Consider the following 17,628-nt stretch of genomic DNA (forward strand, 5'->3'; position numbering starts at 1 on the left):
GTTAAACTCATCTTGGCTATGTCAATGAAAATAATATAGGTTTTGACGTCATCAAAAAGGGGGAAAATTGATAGGAATATTTTTGTAAGTTTTGATGAGCCAAATGTATCTTTAGATCCCCTTAGTTTTTAAGTCTTTAGTACAAGCATCATAAATCAGAATATTGAAATCAGAAGGAATCTACCATAGGAAGAACAAAATTAATTTGAGAAATTAATTTTGGTCCTACGAGTATTCATCCGTGAAAGAAGCACAAAGCAATGACGTTGCAAGGAATGATCGGATGAGCTTAACGGCGAAATGGTAGAGGTCTTTACTCTAAACGATCACACTCGAGATCGATTCCCCCTAAGGACCTATATTTTTAAGGCAGATTTTGAAGGAGCACGATGTGTTCAAAAGAGCACAATGTGTGCTAAAGGAGCACGATGTGTTCAAAAGAGCACAATGTGTCCGAAGGAGCACGATGCCTTGCTAAAGGAGCACGATGTGTTCAAAAGAGCACAATGTGTCCGAAGGAGCACGATGCCTACTAAAGGAGCATAATGTGACCAAATCTGAAAGGAGCACAATGCCACCTAAGAATCACAATGCTGTCAGAAGAGCACAATGTATCGAAGGAAGCACAATGTTGTCTAAGAAGCACAATGCTGTCAGAAGAGCACAATGTATCGAAAGAAGCACAATGTTCAAAGTCAAGGAGCACGATGTTCAAGTCAAAGGAGCACAATGTGGCAAAAGAGCAAGATGATCAGAAATTGGATAAATTCGAAGGAATTTACTCCAAGTCCACCCACATGCCACAAGACTCCAAAATTGCCTGAAAGACATTTGATCAGAACGGAAAAATATTTATGAAGGCATGAATATAAAAACTTATCCTAGAAATAAATTCTATCAGATGAATTTATTTCAAAGATTCGTTGGATATTCAAATTGACAATTAAAGTAATATTTTTAGAAACAACTAGAAAATCAAAGTTGTGCTAAAAATAATTACTTTGTCAGGCAAGTTGACAAATCAAATCAATATTGAAGATCTACTACTGTCAACAATATCAGGCTATGAAGATTCAAAATTCAAATATCAAATTATCCAACTCCAACGGATATATTTGATTGACTATAAAGAGCCATGAAGACTTGAAGACAAACTGTAGAGTAGAGCAGAGAAAAACGAGATAGAATACAAGTGCAAAATTCAAAAGTGCTAGTGCTCAAATATTCTAAGAGACTTAGTCTGAATAGTCTCAAATCTAGTTGGAGAGAGAAATACAAATCCTTGTATTTGTAAATTGTAGAAAGAGTATAGTTGTGTGCAAAATACTCTAGTGAGTGTAGCTGTGTGCAAAACACTCGTAGTTTCTAAGTGTAGCTGTGTGCAAGACACTTAGTTGGCGTTGAGTATAGCTGTGTGCGAAATACTCGGAGTTGAGTGTAGCTGTGTGCGAGACACTCGGAGCAGGGTGTAGCTGTGTGCAAGACATCCGGAAGAAGTGCCTGTGTAGCACTTGTTCACTATTGTAACTGTGTGTGGAAAATAGTGAATTTCTCCTAGACGTGAAAGGAGAAAAGTGGACTAGGAAGATTACGCCACTTCCGAACCACTATAAATTGCCTCTCTCATTTACATACCGCACTTACATTATTTGCTATATCTATCTATCTCATCCGACTAACCCGTTTACTATTCACAGTTAATCTTAATCATCCGGGTTTAGTGTGTTCTCACGTATGCATGTGACTCAAACTTCTCGAGCTTAAAAAGTGATTTATTCTAAGCAAGTTTGACGTGTTGCATGTAACAGTCGTCACACGTTCGACGTGATACGATATTTATTTACAATCTTGAATATTGTTATTATATATTGAGTGAACCATCTCCTTTATATATTCAAGATATCTCTGTCACTTTACATATCATTTGTACCTAACTTACTTATACCTGCACACTTAATTTACTAGTTGGGCATAACTCTTTACTATTATTCCACTGTGCAGTACAAATTTGCTCTATTTACTTGTTACTTAGAGTTGAAGTTACCAAAGAGTTATTTAATTTGAAAAAGCTTGAAAGTCTATTCACCCCCCCCCCCCCCCTCTAGACTTTCACCACCCTATCGGGACCAACAGTACTTTTCTTTCCCTTTCAGTTAGTTCTTTTAGATCAATAGTCTTTGTATATAAGTCCTGTGTTTCCCTTTATTCAGAACTGATGAATAATACCAATGTAACAGTGCTCATCTCTTCAATACATCAAAGCTTCTTCTTCTTTCTTCCTATCTGAGTTCTGTTCTATGATATGGTATCAGAGCTATAAGCGCAGCATCCATGGCTTGGAACAACGCGTCGATTAGACCTCCTGGGACCTCGGCTGCCCCGCCTGTAGCAGGAACCTCGACGGCTCCCCCAGCACAGGAGAACGTCAATACCGTCGCAGCAATTTTTGATCCGAACGACACCGCCAGTCCCTATTTCTTGCATCCGAATGAGAATCCTCCATTGATTCTTGTCTCAAACGTTCTAAGTGGCCGGAATTACCATCCTTGGGCCAGAGCAATGGAGATGGCATTGCTGTCCAAGAACAAATTAGGGTTTGTGGATGGCACAATTCCCATTCCCAACATAGGTGAAGTAAAATACCCTTATTGGAGAAGATGCAATAATATGGTGGCAACTTGGATCATGAGAGCCATTTCCCCAGAGATAGCGTCAACACTCCTTTGGGTTGGATCAGCTGAACGTATATGGAGCACACTGAGAGCCAGGTTCAACGAAGCAGATATTTTCAGAATTTCAAACCTACTTGCTGAGATTCACCAGATCAGACATGGTGACTTAACTGTGAGCGGTTATTTTGCAAAATTGGAAAATCTCTGGGATGAACTTCAAGTCATTAGGCCCTTGCCTACATGCAAGTGTGATAGAATGTGTGATTGCGGATTGTTGGAGACTTTGCAACAACACCTAGAAAATGACAACCTCTCAGTTTTCTTAAGAGGTCTCAATGAGACTTATGCATCTGTCCAGTCTCAGATCATGATGACAAAACCTCTTCCTACTGTTGATGAGGCCTTTATGATTGTTCAACAGCAAGAAAGAAGGTTCAATAATGGGGTAACAGGAATGCAAACTCAAGAAGCAGGCAGAGTTCTACATACACAGGGCAATGGAGCAGGCTTCAAGAAGTTCCATTCCAATAGCAACAAGAAACCTGTCTGCACTTACTGTGGCTTTACTGGACATATAGGAGAGAAATGTTACAAGAAGAATGGTTATCCACCTGGGTGGAAACCAAGACAGAAGGTTGTTGGTTCTGTTAATCAAGTTGCAACCAACACCAATGAGCAGGTTTTAAGTGAGGACACGGGATCTAACAATACTGGTTCTGTTACTTTAAGCCTAGATGATTACAGATTGATCAAACAACTTTTGCATAGGAATAGCATAATTCACCAATCACCCTTGAGTGTGACTGAAGGAATACCCCAGGCCAACCTGATTGCTGCCAATTTTGCTCCCAATTCCCAACTTGAAGGTATTCACTCTGACCTCTCTTCTGAAAATCAAGCTGCTTGGATATTAGATAGTGGGGCTACCCATCATGTTGTATGTCATCATAGCATGTTAACTAATGCAAAAGAGATCCAAGGTATGTTTTTTGAACTACCTAATGGAGGCAAAGCTGATATTACACACATAGGATCTATTTGTGCTGATGGTCTGGTTCTGCAAAATGTATTATGTGTGCCTGCTTTCCATTACAATCTAATCTCTGACAGTGAACTAATTAAGACCTCCAAATGCAAAGTGTTGTTGTATTCTGACTGGTGCATTATACAGGATCAGGAATGTGGGGAGGTGATTCGCTTGGCTAACTTGCAAAGAGGGTTGTATTACCTTGTAAAACCCACTCTTCCTGTTTCTAATAAAGTAGTACAGGCTAGAGTCAACTTCTGTAATTCTGCCAATGCTTGGCATGCTAGATTAGGGCACTGCTCTTATGAAAAACTGAAACAAATACCTTCTTTGTTGAATGTAAATTTGAAAGTGAATAAAGATGATGTTTGAAACACTTGCCATTTAGCTAAACAAAGAAGATTGCCCTTTCATACTAGTTCTACTGTTTGTAGTGAATGTTTTGATCTGATCCATATTGACATCTGGGGACCATACTACACACACACACACCATATATGGACACAGATTTTTCTTAACAATTATGGATGATTGTAGCAGGGCCACATGGGTCTATTTACTGAAAGGCAAAGATGAAGTCAGGTCATTAGTTCAAGGATTTTGTGCCTTGATCGTGACACAGTTCGGGAAAATGATCAAATGTATAAGGATGGACAATGGACAAGAATTTAAGATGGATAAGTTTTATCAACAAAAAGGGATAATCCATCAGACAAATTGTGTGTATACACCACAACAAAATGGTGTGGTTGAAAGAAAACATAGGCATATTCTAGCTGTGGCAAGGGCACTGAAGTTCCAATCAGGATTATCAGATGGTTTTTGGGGGGATTGCATACTGCATGCAGTCTATATTATTAACAAACTACCTTCATCAGCTTTGCAAGGGCAGATTCCTTATCAGGTGTTATTCAAGAAGGCACCACAATACTCACATTTCAGGATCTTTAGGTGCTTGGCCTATGCTGTCTTACAAAAAGGTCATTTAGGAAAATTTTCACCTAGGGCCAGGAAATGTCTTTTTTCTTGGACATCCTAATGGAGTAAAAGGGTACAAGCTCTATGATCTGAACTCTAGAGAAGTATTTGTTTCAAGGGATGTGGTCTTCTATGAACATATCCTTCCTTACAAGACATCAAAACAGACTGACAGATAAGGATCACCTCAGGATCTTATTTTGCCAAGTGACACAAGTATTATGGAAGATATTGTTTGCCAGAGGACTGTACAAAGAGAGGAAAGGAGTCACAATGGCCCTGTAGAGCCAAATGATCCCACACCTGAAGCTACTCAGGGTGATCCTGAGCCAGTACAATCTGATCCCATACCAGTGTAGACCAGGAGGTCTAAGAGACAAAAATCTAGACCTGTTTATCTGAGAAACTATGATTACAACTTGCCTACAGTTAGGACTTCTCTTCACACTCTATCAGCTGTGTTGTCTTATGAGAAGTTATCACCTACATTCAAGATTTTCTCTGCCAATATTCTTGATATTCAAGAACCAAAGTCATACAATGAGGCCATAAAATATGATTGTTGGAAGGATGCTATGCAGACAGAAATAGAGGCTTTACAAGCCAACAACACTTGGGAGCTGACCACTCTTCCTCCTTCCAAACAACCAATAGGATGTAGATGTGTTTACAAAGTAAAACATAAGGCTGATGGTACAGTGGAAAGGTGCAAGGCCAGGTTGGTTGCAAAAGGGTACACTCAGACCTGTGGCATAGACTATGTGGATACTTTTAGTCCAGTTGCAAAGGTAACAACTATTAGAACATTGCTAACTGTGGGATCTGCAAGAGGGTGGGAGCTACATCAACTTGATGTTAACAATGCTTTCCTGCATGGAGATCTCAATGAAGAGGTTTATATAATCCTTCCCCCAGGTTTTATCCCTAATCAACCTGGGCAGGTATGTAGGCTAAAGAGATCCCTCTTTGGACTGAAACAGGCAAGCAGATAGTGGAATGCCAGGCTAACTACTGAGCTTGTTAACATGGGGTTTGCACAAGAAGTGTGTGATAACTCTTTGTTTACTAGAGGATCTGGTGATGGTTTCATTGCCCTCGTGGTGTATGTAGATGATGTGATATTGGCTAGCAGTGACAGAACTCAAATCCAACAAATCAAAGATCATTTACATTCAGTTTTCCAAATCAAGGACTTGGGAAGCCTAAAGTATTTCCTTGGATTGGAAGTTGCTAGGAATCATATAGGTATATCTCTAACTCAAAGGAAGTATGCCTTAGACCTTCTACAAGATGCAGGTTTTCTTGAGAGTAAACCTGTAAAGTGTCATATGGTCCAGAAAAATAAGTTCTCCCAAGATGATAGTGAGGCATTAGAGGATAACACTCAGTATAGAAGATTGTTGGGAAAACTCCTATATTTGACCATCACTAGACCTGACATATGTTTTGATGTGCGACAATTGTCTCAATTCTTAGACAAACCTACAGTTTTTCATCTCCAAGTAGTCCATAGAGTGCTTAGGTACATTAAAGGCAGTCCTGGACAAGGTTTGTTCTTCCCTGCAGATTCCAATCTGAAGTTGAGTGGCTTTAATTTGCTGATTCAGATTGGGCAGCTTGTTCTGACACAAGAAGATCTGTCACTCGTTTTTGTGTGTTTTTGGGAAATGCCTTGGTATCCTGGAAGTCCAAGTAACAAAGCACTGTATCTAGATCATCCTCTGAAGCTGAGTATAGAGCCCTTGCTCTTACTGTTTGTGAAATACAGTGGTTGTTCTATCTTCTTCAAGTCCACTAAGTACAGACAGTAGAATCAGCCATTTTGTTTTCTGATAGCAAATCTGCAATTGCCATGGCAGAAAATCCAGTTCTACATGAAAGGACTGAGCATATAGAGATAGATTGTCAATTGATAAGATAGAAAATCCAAAAGGGCATTATAAAACTCTTACATGTTCCTACTGAGCACCAGACAGCAGACATCCTGACTAAACCCCTAGAGCCTATGCTATTTCAGAAGTTTGTTTCCAAGATGGGGCATCATTCCATGTACACTCCAGCTTGTGGGGGGTATTAGAAGAGAAGACAAGAAGTCAGTTAGGTTGATTTGGTTATAAATCAGTTAGTACTTTTCTTTCCCTTTCAGTTAGCTCTGTTAGATCAATAGTCTTTGTATATAAGCCCTGTGTTTCCCTTTCTTCAGAACTGATGAATAATACCAATGTACCAGTGCTCATCTCTTCAATACATCAAAGCTTCTTCTTCTTTCTTCCTATCTGAGTTCTGTTCTGTGATATCATTATTAGGTTGTGATCATGCAAGGTTATGTTAGAACATTTGCTTCATATTGTGTATGATTAATGCTTTGATTATATGGCATATTCTTAATTTGAAAATGTAGGTGTTGTTGCTAAAAGAGTAGAGTACATATGAGACAGACATTCTTGTTCCTACTATATATGAGAGTAATAGGTACGTTAGATAGGGAGATGTTTACATGTTATGGTCTTGATCGATTGTTTCCAATTTGATTTGAATTACCATGAGGGTGGAATTAGAGTCAAATGATTGACCAGATGATTACACTAGTAGCTACGGGTGGGCGCGTGCAATGAACATGCTCGCTAAGTGCGTTAATACAATTAATAAAATTTTAATTTATTTTGACTGTGATATTTTTCATTTTCTTTTTTCCCACTTTTCTTCCATTTCTCTCTCCTTGTTGGACACAAACCTAATCGAAACAACATAACTATTGTAGTTGCTTTAAGGAAGCTACTCTATAATCCACTCTTATGGTTTTTGTCGACTAGGAATATGAATAGATTCTAGTGGCTTCCTTAGTTGACTGTGATTTTTCAGTAATTGAAACAAAAATGAACATATGGAGAACATATGAAGAAAAATGTTTTCTCAAAAGTTGTATCTTAATCGACAAGGACCTTGTAGTCTAGTGACACTAAGTTACTCCTTTATATGAGAGGTTGTGGGTTTGAGTTTTAGTGGAGGCGATAAATAGGTTTTACTAGTAAATCACTTGTGCGATGCACAGATAAATTTTTTTTATATATATCTAAAGAAGAGTTAATGCCACATGGGGTCCCCCGAGTATAGTGGTTTTGCCACGTTTAGTTCTAACTTTCAAATTGACCATCTGTGGGTCCTTCGACTTTCAAATTTAATCATTTGTGGTCCAAGTTAACCACACATGATCCTTCAAGTTTCGAAATTTAACCAGGCGTGGTCCTTTCATGATTGGTTAAGATTTAATAGTTGAAGGACCATGGGTGATTAACTTGGACCACGAATGGTTAAATTTGAAAGTCGAAGGACCACAAATGGTCAATTTGAAAGTTTAGGACTAAATGTGACAAAACCACTATACTCGGAGGGCCTTAGATGGTATTAACTCATTTCAATAATAAAATTGATGATGAAATTATAAAGAATTTTAATATTTGAAAGTGTACATTTATTTGAAATTATAAGATTTGTATATTAGTGTTCCCGCAATTGATATATTAGGAAAAGTCTAAACAAAAAATAGAAGAAAGAGCATGGCTAATTGATATTATATATTTTAAGTAAAAAAATATACAATAATTAAATAAAGGGAATCTCTATGTTAAATTACCATAGTAAGATTAAAGTGTAAAATATAGGTTGGTAAAATGGACGTAATATGTGTATATTTAATTTCTTTAATTATGGACATAATATGTGTATGTTTATTTTTCTTTAATTACCCACTGTAATATGTGTATGTTTAATTTCTGGCAAATTATATCGTGTACCGCGGTGCATAATCGATTATGCACCGCGCATCAAAACGACGTCGTTTAGTTTAATGAAAATAAACGGCATTTGTTTCTCGATGTTCCACACCCTTCCACAAAAAGTAACTCTGTTATTCAATGGCAATTTATATCCTACACCACGGCGCGCGTTGCACTCTGCGCCCAGATGCAAAACGACGTCGTTTTAATTTTTTTTTTTTTTAATTTCCCACCCAGTGTATGGCAGTTATTTTTTCTTTAAAAAAAAAAACCCTGTTCAAAAATGTACATAATTTTATACTAGAAAACACATAATTGTATACATGAATGTACATAATTATATAACAAAATATACATACTCTTTTTAAAAGATAATACACATAATCTAACATAATACATAATAAACATAAACTTTTAACATAACACACATCAACTCTTAACATAATACACACAAATTTTCTGATTCGGATGTACATAATTATATAAAAAGAATGTACATAATTGTATAAAAAAATGTACATAACTGTATGAACAAATATACATAATTGTATGAACAAATATACATAATTGTGTGAACAAATATACATAATCACAGCAACTTCCTACCGCGCCTCCCAAAACGATCCCAAAACGACGTCGTTTTGGGAGGCGCGCGGTGCACAGTGCTACGCGCGCCATGGTGTAGGGTATAACGATTGATTATTCAGTTTCATTTTGTATACACTGCAGTTTCGGTTCAACACAACTACAATTTCATTTCGATATAACTACAGTTTCATTCGATATTTATAGACTCAAATATGTGAAAATGTTATTTAATTTTATTTTATATAGACTATAGTTTTATTAAAACACAACTACATGCAGGGACGGAGCTAGAAAACTTGAGTTTGGGGGGGGGGGGGGGGAGGGGGGGCGATGCAGTTGAGAAAATTTACAATGTTAGTCGACATTAAAATTAACCGCACCATATTATTTTATATATCATACATTATTGTGATCATTATTGATAATATAATGATTTCTAATTATACTATGTGTAATAAAGTATGAAATACATAATTATATGACTACGATCGATCATTACTTTAGAAATGTTTCACATAACACAAAATATAATAATAACAATAACAACAACATTTATTTAAAATATAGATTATCACTTAACATCAAATAAAAAGTTGTCAATTTTTTTTTCACCAAATTTTTTCGTAATTAACTTATATTCATTTTACTGGTTAATTGAATATTTCAAAATTTGAGAGATAAAGACAAAAACCAAGACGAATTAAATAATTAATATTAATTTTTGTCAATTTAAAAACTAATAATTTAAACTAACAAATGTACATCTTAAAAATGTAAATAAATAATTAAAACACACAATAACTCACTAATTATTAATCAACATATATAACTAATAAAACCAAAGCATATATATCTCAAATTTGGAGATTTTTTTTTTAAATTAAAATGTATACTTGATGCCATTCATTATTAAAATCTTGATAAAAGAAATAAGATAATAAAGAAAAATGGTCACTTAATTATTTGATTTAATTCTTTTTATTTAATGAATTTGAAATTTATAAACATATATATTTTGAGTTCATTTAATATAAACATAATAGATTATTTAAAAAAAAAAAATTAGAGGGGGCCAAAAGTGTATTTTATCCCTACTATATCGATATATACATACATATTTACAAAAAAATTTAGGGTGAAGGTAGGGGTGGGTGGGGGGGGGGGGGTTCAGGGCCCCCCTACCCCATAAGGTACCTCCGTCCCTGACTACATGATTATTTTGATATAATTACAGCTTCATTGTACAATATACACTCAAATATGTGAACTGTTATTCAGTTTCATTTTATATACACTGCAGTTTCATTTCACCACAACTACAATATCATTTTGATATAACTGCAGTTTCATTTGATAATATAAAAATAATACGTGAGGCAGTGTCGGTTTAGATATACTGTAGTGTTAGTTGGTATTTAACATATATAAAATGCACGCTCCGTTAAAACTAACGGCGCGCCGTTTCTTTACTTAAAGAAACGGCGCCGTTTTGACCGTTGTGCACATGCACCGCGGTCCACGATATAACGACTGTTAATTTTCTATATGGGTAGGAAAATTTATCATTAATTCCAATAAAAATGAGGCCGTTTTATTATGATTACTATATGGTAATTAAGGAGTATATATTATTCTTAATTAATACTATGCTAATTATGACGTCCATGTAATCTTAATAATTATGGTAATTAAGGAGTATATATATATTATTCTTAATAAAATAATGTGTATCTTTAATTTCGATTAATTATTGACATAATATGTGTATGTTTAATTTCTTTTAAGAGTTAATAACCGATTTGGTCATCTGACTATTGCAAAACTACCAATTTGGTTCTCGACTATCATTCCTACCAAATTAAGCCCTCAACTTTAAAATTTCTACTAGATTTCGTCATCCGAATCTTTGACCGTGAAGCCACCGTCTAAATGAAGGACAATAATGTAAATACTCATGTCATCTTCGTTGGTCTCTTCTCCAACGCTGGCCTCTTGTCCATGGCGTCGGCGATCCCCAATGCGACGAAATCTACCAGCTTCGACTTAGGCGACGAGGATTTCAGATGAGATAATCCATGGATATCATCATCCCAAAAGCATCCTTAAGACGGTGGTCGAGGTTCTGGCGCTGCATGACGTGAAGGCAGAAGAGGAGATAGAGATGAAGTCGCTGTCGGATTTGGCCGACGGTCTAATTCAATAGCCACTGCCCCCAAATTCTAGGGTTTGCAGAAAAATAAACCAGGCAACAAATCCAAGGGTTTGCTGAGCTGAATCACGAAAATGATACTTGAATCGTGAAACATAAAGAAGGAATTGCAAGCAATGGATAGAAATGAGTCACCTTCGAAGGTTCATCTGGATCCAGAGAACTGAGCGTGACTGCGTGACGGCTGAGCGGCGATTTGAGGGTGTGACAACGAGAGGCTGGCAGCGACGAAATCTTCTTCTTCCATTTGCTTTATATATACTTTCAAAATTGGGTCGGAAATCCCCTTAATTTAACTGTATTTTCACATTCCTAGAACGATTTTAACTCAATTTCGATTTTTGTTAGCATTGATATTTGAAGATCTATAGCTGATGGCAAAGGAATTCAATGTCCAGCCAGTAGTTTTCCGGCAAGGTGGGAACACGGGAACGCAGCAATGCCCTCCTCAATCGGCAGCGCCGTTTCAGCCACCCAAGTCATCCAGCCCTAGCATCCTCTTTATATCCATCGATGTGGGTTCCGCCGCCGCCTCTTCATCTTTTGATTTACTCTCATTACCAAAATTGTGGAAAAAAAATTATAAGTTAATCAGAATTTCATTGTTATTGAACAGATCATTTGAAGTGCTGTCAAGGGTTAGAAGAAAGAGAATTTGATCTAAACATGGTCTCTCATGCTCTTTACATACTATGACCAGAATTGCATAGAGGTGAGCTTACATATATATATATATATATATATATATATATATATATATATGTATATATATAGTCAGGTTTCCATATGGACAATGCTTCTGGTGTGGTCGTGCGGCCACGTAACATTAGGTATACATAAATGCACTACAAAGTGTTCAAAAATACCATTAGGTGCATTGCATTTTTGGAGTGTGGTGCATTTGTGCATTTTATTCTTGTGCATTTTAGAACACAGTGATGTGCATTTGTGCATACCTAATGGTGTAATCCGCACGGGAAGCTAGGTCTGATCTTCATTTGAACACACACACACAGACACACACACACACACACACACACATATATATATATATATATATATATATATACATATATATATATATATATATATATATATATATGTGTGTGTGTGTGTGTGTGTGTGTGTATATGTATTCATTTTTACATTTTACATTTTGTTCACGAGTAATATCTAACCGACTACCCCTACTTTCTACTACATCTTCTACCTACATGGTGAGGTGTCATCCTTTGACTGATTTAAACAATAAATTGGACCATTATATTGTTTTTAGTCAATCATTCATTTGTCTTTAAGCAATAAAATTTATACATGTGGCAGTAGTTATACTTCATAGAAGTACATATATTATTTTCTTTTGTGCGCACACATGCATCTGTGTGTATGTAGATTCTACAAAAAGATAAGTCTATTGTCAGATGTGGGCAAATTAAAATGTTTGCATTCTTGTATCATAAGGTCAAATAAGTTGTATTGAACAGTAATTACAAATGTTTTGTGGTCTAAAATTAAGATTTTAATGATATATTTTGTATATGTTTTTGTTGCAAATAAGGTTTCTGTGAAACTGGAGAAAACATTGATAGGATTAAAGAATGAATTGGAAGAAGGGTATTCATGGACATTACTCCGTCAGTTAGATCATCAGCACGGCGTGTACATAGATCAATATTATGAAAGAACAATTTTACTGATAATTCTTTCGGACAAGTCTTTGATAGCTACATAAAAATTAACGTTATCAAAAAGGTCATTTACAATTGTGGGTATGTACTAGAAATTTCTATAACATCATGAATCTAAAGTTATAAAAGAAATTTCAATTTTGAATTATGATATTATATTGCCATATCACATATATACTGATACATTACAGATCCTGCTACCCAACTGGTTCACACTACCTAAAGATCAAATTAGTTATATTGTTTCCTTTACTAGTTTAGTTATATGTTTCCTTTTTATTTAAGGATTTCCTTCATATTTAGTTTAGCAGTTTTTAGAATATTATTTCCTTGTATCTTTGGTTGTAACTCCAATATATATGGGAGAATATTAATCTGTCAAGTTAAGTTGGAAATTGAATAAAATAAAAAGGAAGTTTCTTCCTCCCACTTCTCCTCTCTTATTCTATATCCAGCCACCATAGGTAAACCTTCTTCTTCCGTTAACCATAGACCCGTGATGCGTAGTCTAACTATTGAAACATAACATTTGGTTCCCGTTGCCGACGTCATGGGTACTGATTTGAACATCGAATCAGCCATCAAAGCTTTGCAGAAATCTGTCAAAGCTTTGGAATTACAGCATGACAAAATTGAAAATTTGACAACTACTGTCGCCTCCTTATCCGCATCCTCTCACACCCAGGCAGCTTCTCTTGCCAGATTGGAGAAACTGGTCCAACAGCTACTCACCAGCCATGGTAAACAACCTGTCCAGGAGGAGAACTCTGTTTCTGCCCTTCAAACTGAAGGGATATCTACTGTTGCAGACATAGGGGATCACTCCTACCGTTTTTCCCGCTATCTCAAGGTCAAATTCCCTTTGTTTTCGGGCGAGGAAGACCCTATGGTTCGGCTACTTTGTTGTGAGTCTTCATTTTGCATGCTGACACACCAGACCATGAACGTGTTCCTCTGGCAGCACACCACATGATTGGCGAGGCCCAACTGTGGCACCATTATGAAACTGCGATGTCACCATTTGCTTCCTGGGCATCGTTTAAGGAAGAGTGTTGTTTGAGTTATGGGCCACCTCGAAGCATTAATCCACTAGGTTAACTGAAGCTGCTCATTCAGACCAGCAGGCACGTTGATAGTTATGTCACAGACTTTCAAGTTTACCTTGCACGTGCAGGCACAGTGCTCCCAGCCCAACGAGTTGATCTTTTTACCGGTGGTCTGGACGAGGTACTTTGGATTGATGTAGAAAGGACCAAACCTAGTTTTCTAAACGAAGCCATTAATACAACCCGTGACTTCTACCGGAAATGTCACATCTTAGACCTTCTACCTGCCAAAACGGCAAAGAATGACCCACACCCTACCACACCCCTGCCCTCTACCCGTGTCTCATTAACCCCACAACAACCAACCAACCACACCAAATCACCTCGACCTCCGTATAAATTCTAATCCCCAGCGGAAAAGCCCGAGAGGGATGCCAAAAAATTGTATTATAATTGTGATGAGCGATTTTTTCCAGGTCATAAATGCCGCCACCATTTTATGTTGTGGACATTAGAGGATGGTGAAGAACCCCCTGCTTGGCTTGCATCCACGGAGATGAACGCACGCGATGGAATCACTTGAATTCAACTTGAACGTTGTCACCTGCTTCAAGCTTGAGGACAAGCTTGATCTCCAGGAGGGGTATAATGATACATTACAGATCCTGCTACCCAACTGGTTCACTCTACCTAAAGATCAAATTAGTTATATTGTTTCGTTTACTAGTTTAGTTATATTGTTTCCTTTTTATTTAAGGATTTCCTTCATATTTAGTTTAACAGTTTTTAGAGTATTATTTCCTTATATATTTGGTTGTAACTCCAATATATATGGGAGAATATTAATCTGTCAAGTTAAGTTGAAAATTGAATAAAATCAAAAGGAAGTTTCTTCCTCCAACTTCTCCTCTCATATTCTATATCCAGCCACCATAGGTAAACCTTCTTCTTTCGTTAACCATAGACCCGTGACGCGTAGTCTAACTATTGAAACATATCATTTGGTTCCCGTTGCCAACGTCATGGGTACAGATTTGAACATCAATTCAGCCATCAAAGCTTTGCAGAAATCTGTCAAAGCTTTGGAATTACAGCATGACAAAATTGAAAATTTGACAACTACTGTCGCCTCCGTATCCGCATCCTCTCACACCCAGACAGGTTCTCTTGCCAGATTGGAGAAACTAGTCCAACAGCTACTCACCAGCCATGGTAAACAACCTGTCCAGGCGGAGAACACTGTTTCTGCCCTTCAAACCGATGGGATATCTACTGTGGCAGACATAGGGGATCACTCCTACCATTTTTCCCGCTATCCCAAGGTAAAATTCCCTTTGTTTTCAGGCGAGGAAGACCCTATGGTTTGGCTACTTTGTTGTGAGTCTTCATTTCGCCATGATGACACACCAGACCATGAACGTGTTCCTCTGGCAGCACACCACATGATTGGTGAGGCTCAACTGTGGTACCTGTAACACCCCGTGTTACGGACTTTAATCCTGGATTAATTATTTAATTTATTTCGTTAAAAATAATTAAAAAGGATTTAATTTAGTTAGGATTCCCTCTAATTAATTAATGTGGTCCACCATGGACAGTGGACCCTTGCCTAAACTAGAGTCTCAAGCCTATTAGGAATAAAGAGAGTAGACTTATTACTAGTCAGATTCTATTTAGGAATCCTAGACCTATATATCTGTTAGGGATAAAGAAAGTAGGGGGTTAGAAATCAATTAGAACCCTTACCACCCATATATACTATTCAGATTCTGATTAGGATTCCTGATTCTATAAATAGGGGGTTAGAAATCAATTAGAACCTTACCACCCATAGTTATATTACACGAAACTATTCCCAACAGATTCCCCACCACCAAGCCTAGGGAGATCAATCGGATGGAAATCTTAGGGAAGAACCTTAATAGCCAAGGGAGGATTAATTAAGGCTAAGAGGTAACCCATGTCTCAACAAAACCTATTTTCCTTGCTATATCTTATTCATTGGCTCCTTTGTTATATGATTTTGTGCTTGAGTCTTGATAGAGCTTTGCCTAGGGTTTATATTGTGTTTATGTGATAATCGTAGTGTTTATGTTATAATCTTGATGTTTATGTGTTAATCTTGATGTTCTTGATACTATGACTAATTATATGAACGACCTTGTATTTTGATTATGTCTAGAGCCCTAGGGTTATAACATGGATTTCGTATTATGATATTCTTGATATATTTGGGTGGGATTTTGCATGATCGGGTATTGAGTCTAGCCTAGGACTTGTGTTTAGGACTTGCATATAGATTTCTTGATATTCTTGTGATTCCAGATATCCCTGGATCGTTATATGATTTATGTTAAGTCTTGGCATGTTTAGAAATCGTGTTAGGGTATATATTTGGTGTGATTCTGGGTCTAATGTCGTTACTTGAATACGTGGTGTTTTCGTTATGTGTTTGGACATGGTTTCGGGTTCCACGAGAGATCCCGGAGCCAAAAGTTTCCTGCGTATCAGTGGGGGGGACTGACCACCCGCCACCTATCCGCTGCCGGCAACACTGTTCCAGCGGGCAGCAGTCGGGCGGTGGTATGTCCGCCGGCCACCCGCTGGAATGGTGACCGGCCACCGGCGGGTGGCTGGCGGGTGGTCCTCCACCCGCCACCTACCCGCTGGAATCCCGGCGTGGTTCGTGGTGTTATTTCCCGTTTGATGTTTCCCCGTGTCCTGTTGTACCCCGTTAAGTCGTGTATGAGTCTCGTTTGCTGTTTTAGGCATCGTTCTAGGATTTTATGTGTGATACGTCTCATTGATGTTGTGTCTTGCTTGTTATATGATTATGTGTTGATTTATTGGATGATAATGAGTACTGTGGTCATTGCGCAATGACCAGTGTGACTGATGATGATGATAATGATGATGATGAGAATGTGATTGGTGGAAAATAAACTGTTGGCGGTTGGCACCACTTGTGTTTGGTCATTGTACTAAAGGTACAGGCTATAACGGTGACTGTGTTAAAGGCACACACCCACCTTCGACTTGCTTGCTTTAGGCATGGGTCAGGTTATAAGTGTTGCGGTGTCATGATAGAGCTATATGCGCTAACCCCTTGGTATTGGCACTAGAGGTGCGAATCATTGAATGACACTGCGGCACCATCATGATATGTTGGTGGTTGAAAGGTGGTTCGTCAGTGGGGGAATGTAGTTGCCCGGAGGCATAAGGGGTGGGGATATAAGGGTGGCCTGGAGGTATAGGTTGGAACTGATATAAGGACAGAGGGGAGCTACAAGGTTGGAACTTGGTATAAGGTTGAAGGATGAATTGTGTGCTTTGTTGACTACTTGCTAATTGATTGTATTGAATGCCTTAGTTGCCTCTACTCGTTATTTGCATGATTATCTGTCTGTTATGTCTTGCATTGCACATTTAGGACGCATATTAGTTCTTATTATTATTCTATGATATTGAGTCTGTTAATTTGCCTTGAGTCTTGATCTTGGATTTAGACTAGAGTCTCGTAATTATACATGTATTCCAATTTCAAAATGAGTTTCTTATATCTACCTATATTGTACTTAACGCGTTGGAGTGGGTTACCAGCATTATTCGCTGACGGTTGTTACACCGAATGTTTTTCAGGGACA

At 37.5% G+C, this 17,628-nt stretch overlaps 2 protein-coding genes across 2 annotated transcripts; both read left to right on the forward strand.

The window, feature by feature from the left end:
• Positions 1–2,331: 2,331 nt before the first annotated feature.
• On the forward strand, positions 2,332–4,071 carry LOC109147058. Its single transcript, XM_019294695.1, has one exon. The coding sequence runs from the start codon at positions 2,332–2,334 to the stop codon at positions 4,069–4,071; it is 1,740 nt and encodes a 579-aa protein (XP_019150240.1).
• A 1,631-nt stretch (positions 4,072–5,702) lies between these two features.
• LOC109147059 (uncharacterized mitochondrial protein AtMg00810-like) lies at positions 5,703–6,488 on the forward strand. Its single transcript, XM_019294696.1, has one exon. It carries the CDS (start codon positions 5,703–5,705, stop codon positions 6,486–6,488), a length of 786 nt encoding a protein of 261 aa, XP_019150241.1.
• The last annotated feature ends 11,140 nt before the right edge of the window (positions 6,489–17,628 follow it).

The sequence above is a fragment of the Ipomoea nil genome, unplaced genomic scaffold, assembly GCF_001879475.1.
Source record: "Ipomoea nil cultivar Tokyo-kokei standard unplaced genomic scaffold, Asagao_1.1 scaffold1971, whole genome shotgun sequence".
Lineage (NCBI taxonomy): Eukaryota > Viridiplantae > Streptophyta > Magnoliopsida > Solanales > Convolvulaceae > Ipomoea > Ipomoea nil.

What these genes read in the sequence shown, in the direction of transcription:
- LOC109147058 (XM_019294695.1), top strand. Translation starts at nt 2,332, where the DNA reads ATGGCTTGGAACAACGCGTCGATTAGACCTCCTGGGACCTCGGCTGCC.
- LOC109147059 (XM_019294696.1), top strand. Translation starts at nt 5,703, where the DNA reads ATGGGGTTTGCACAAGAAGTGTGTGATAACTCTTTGTTTACTAGAGGA.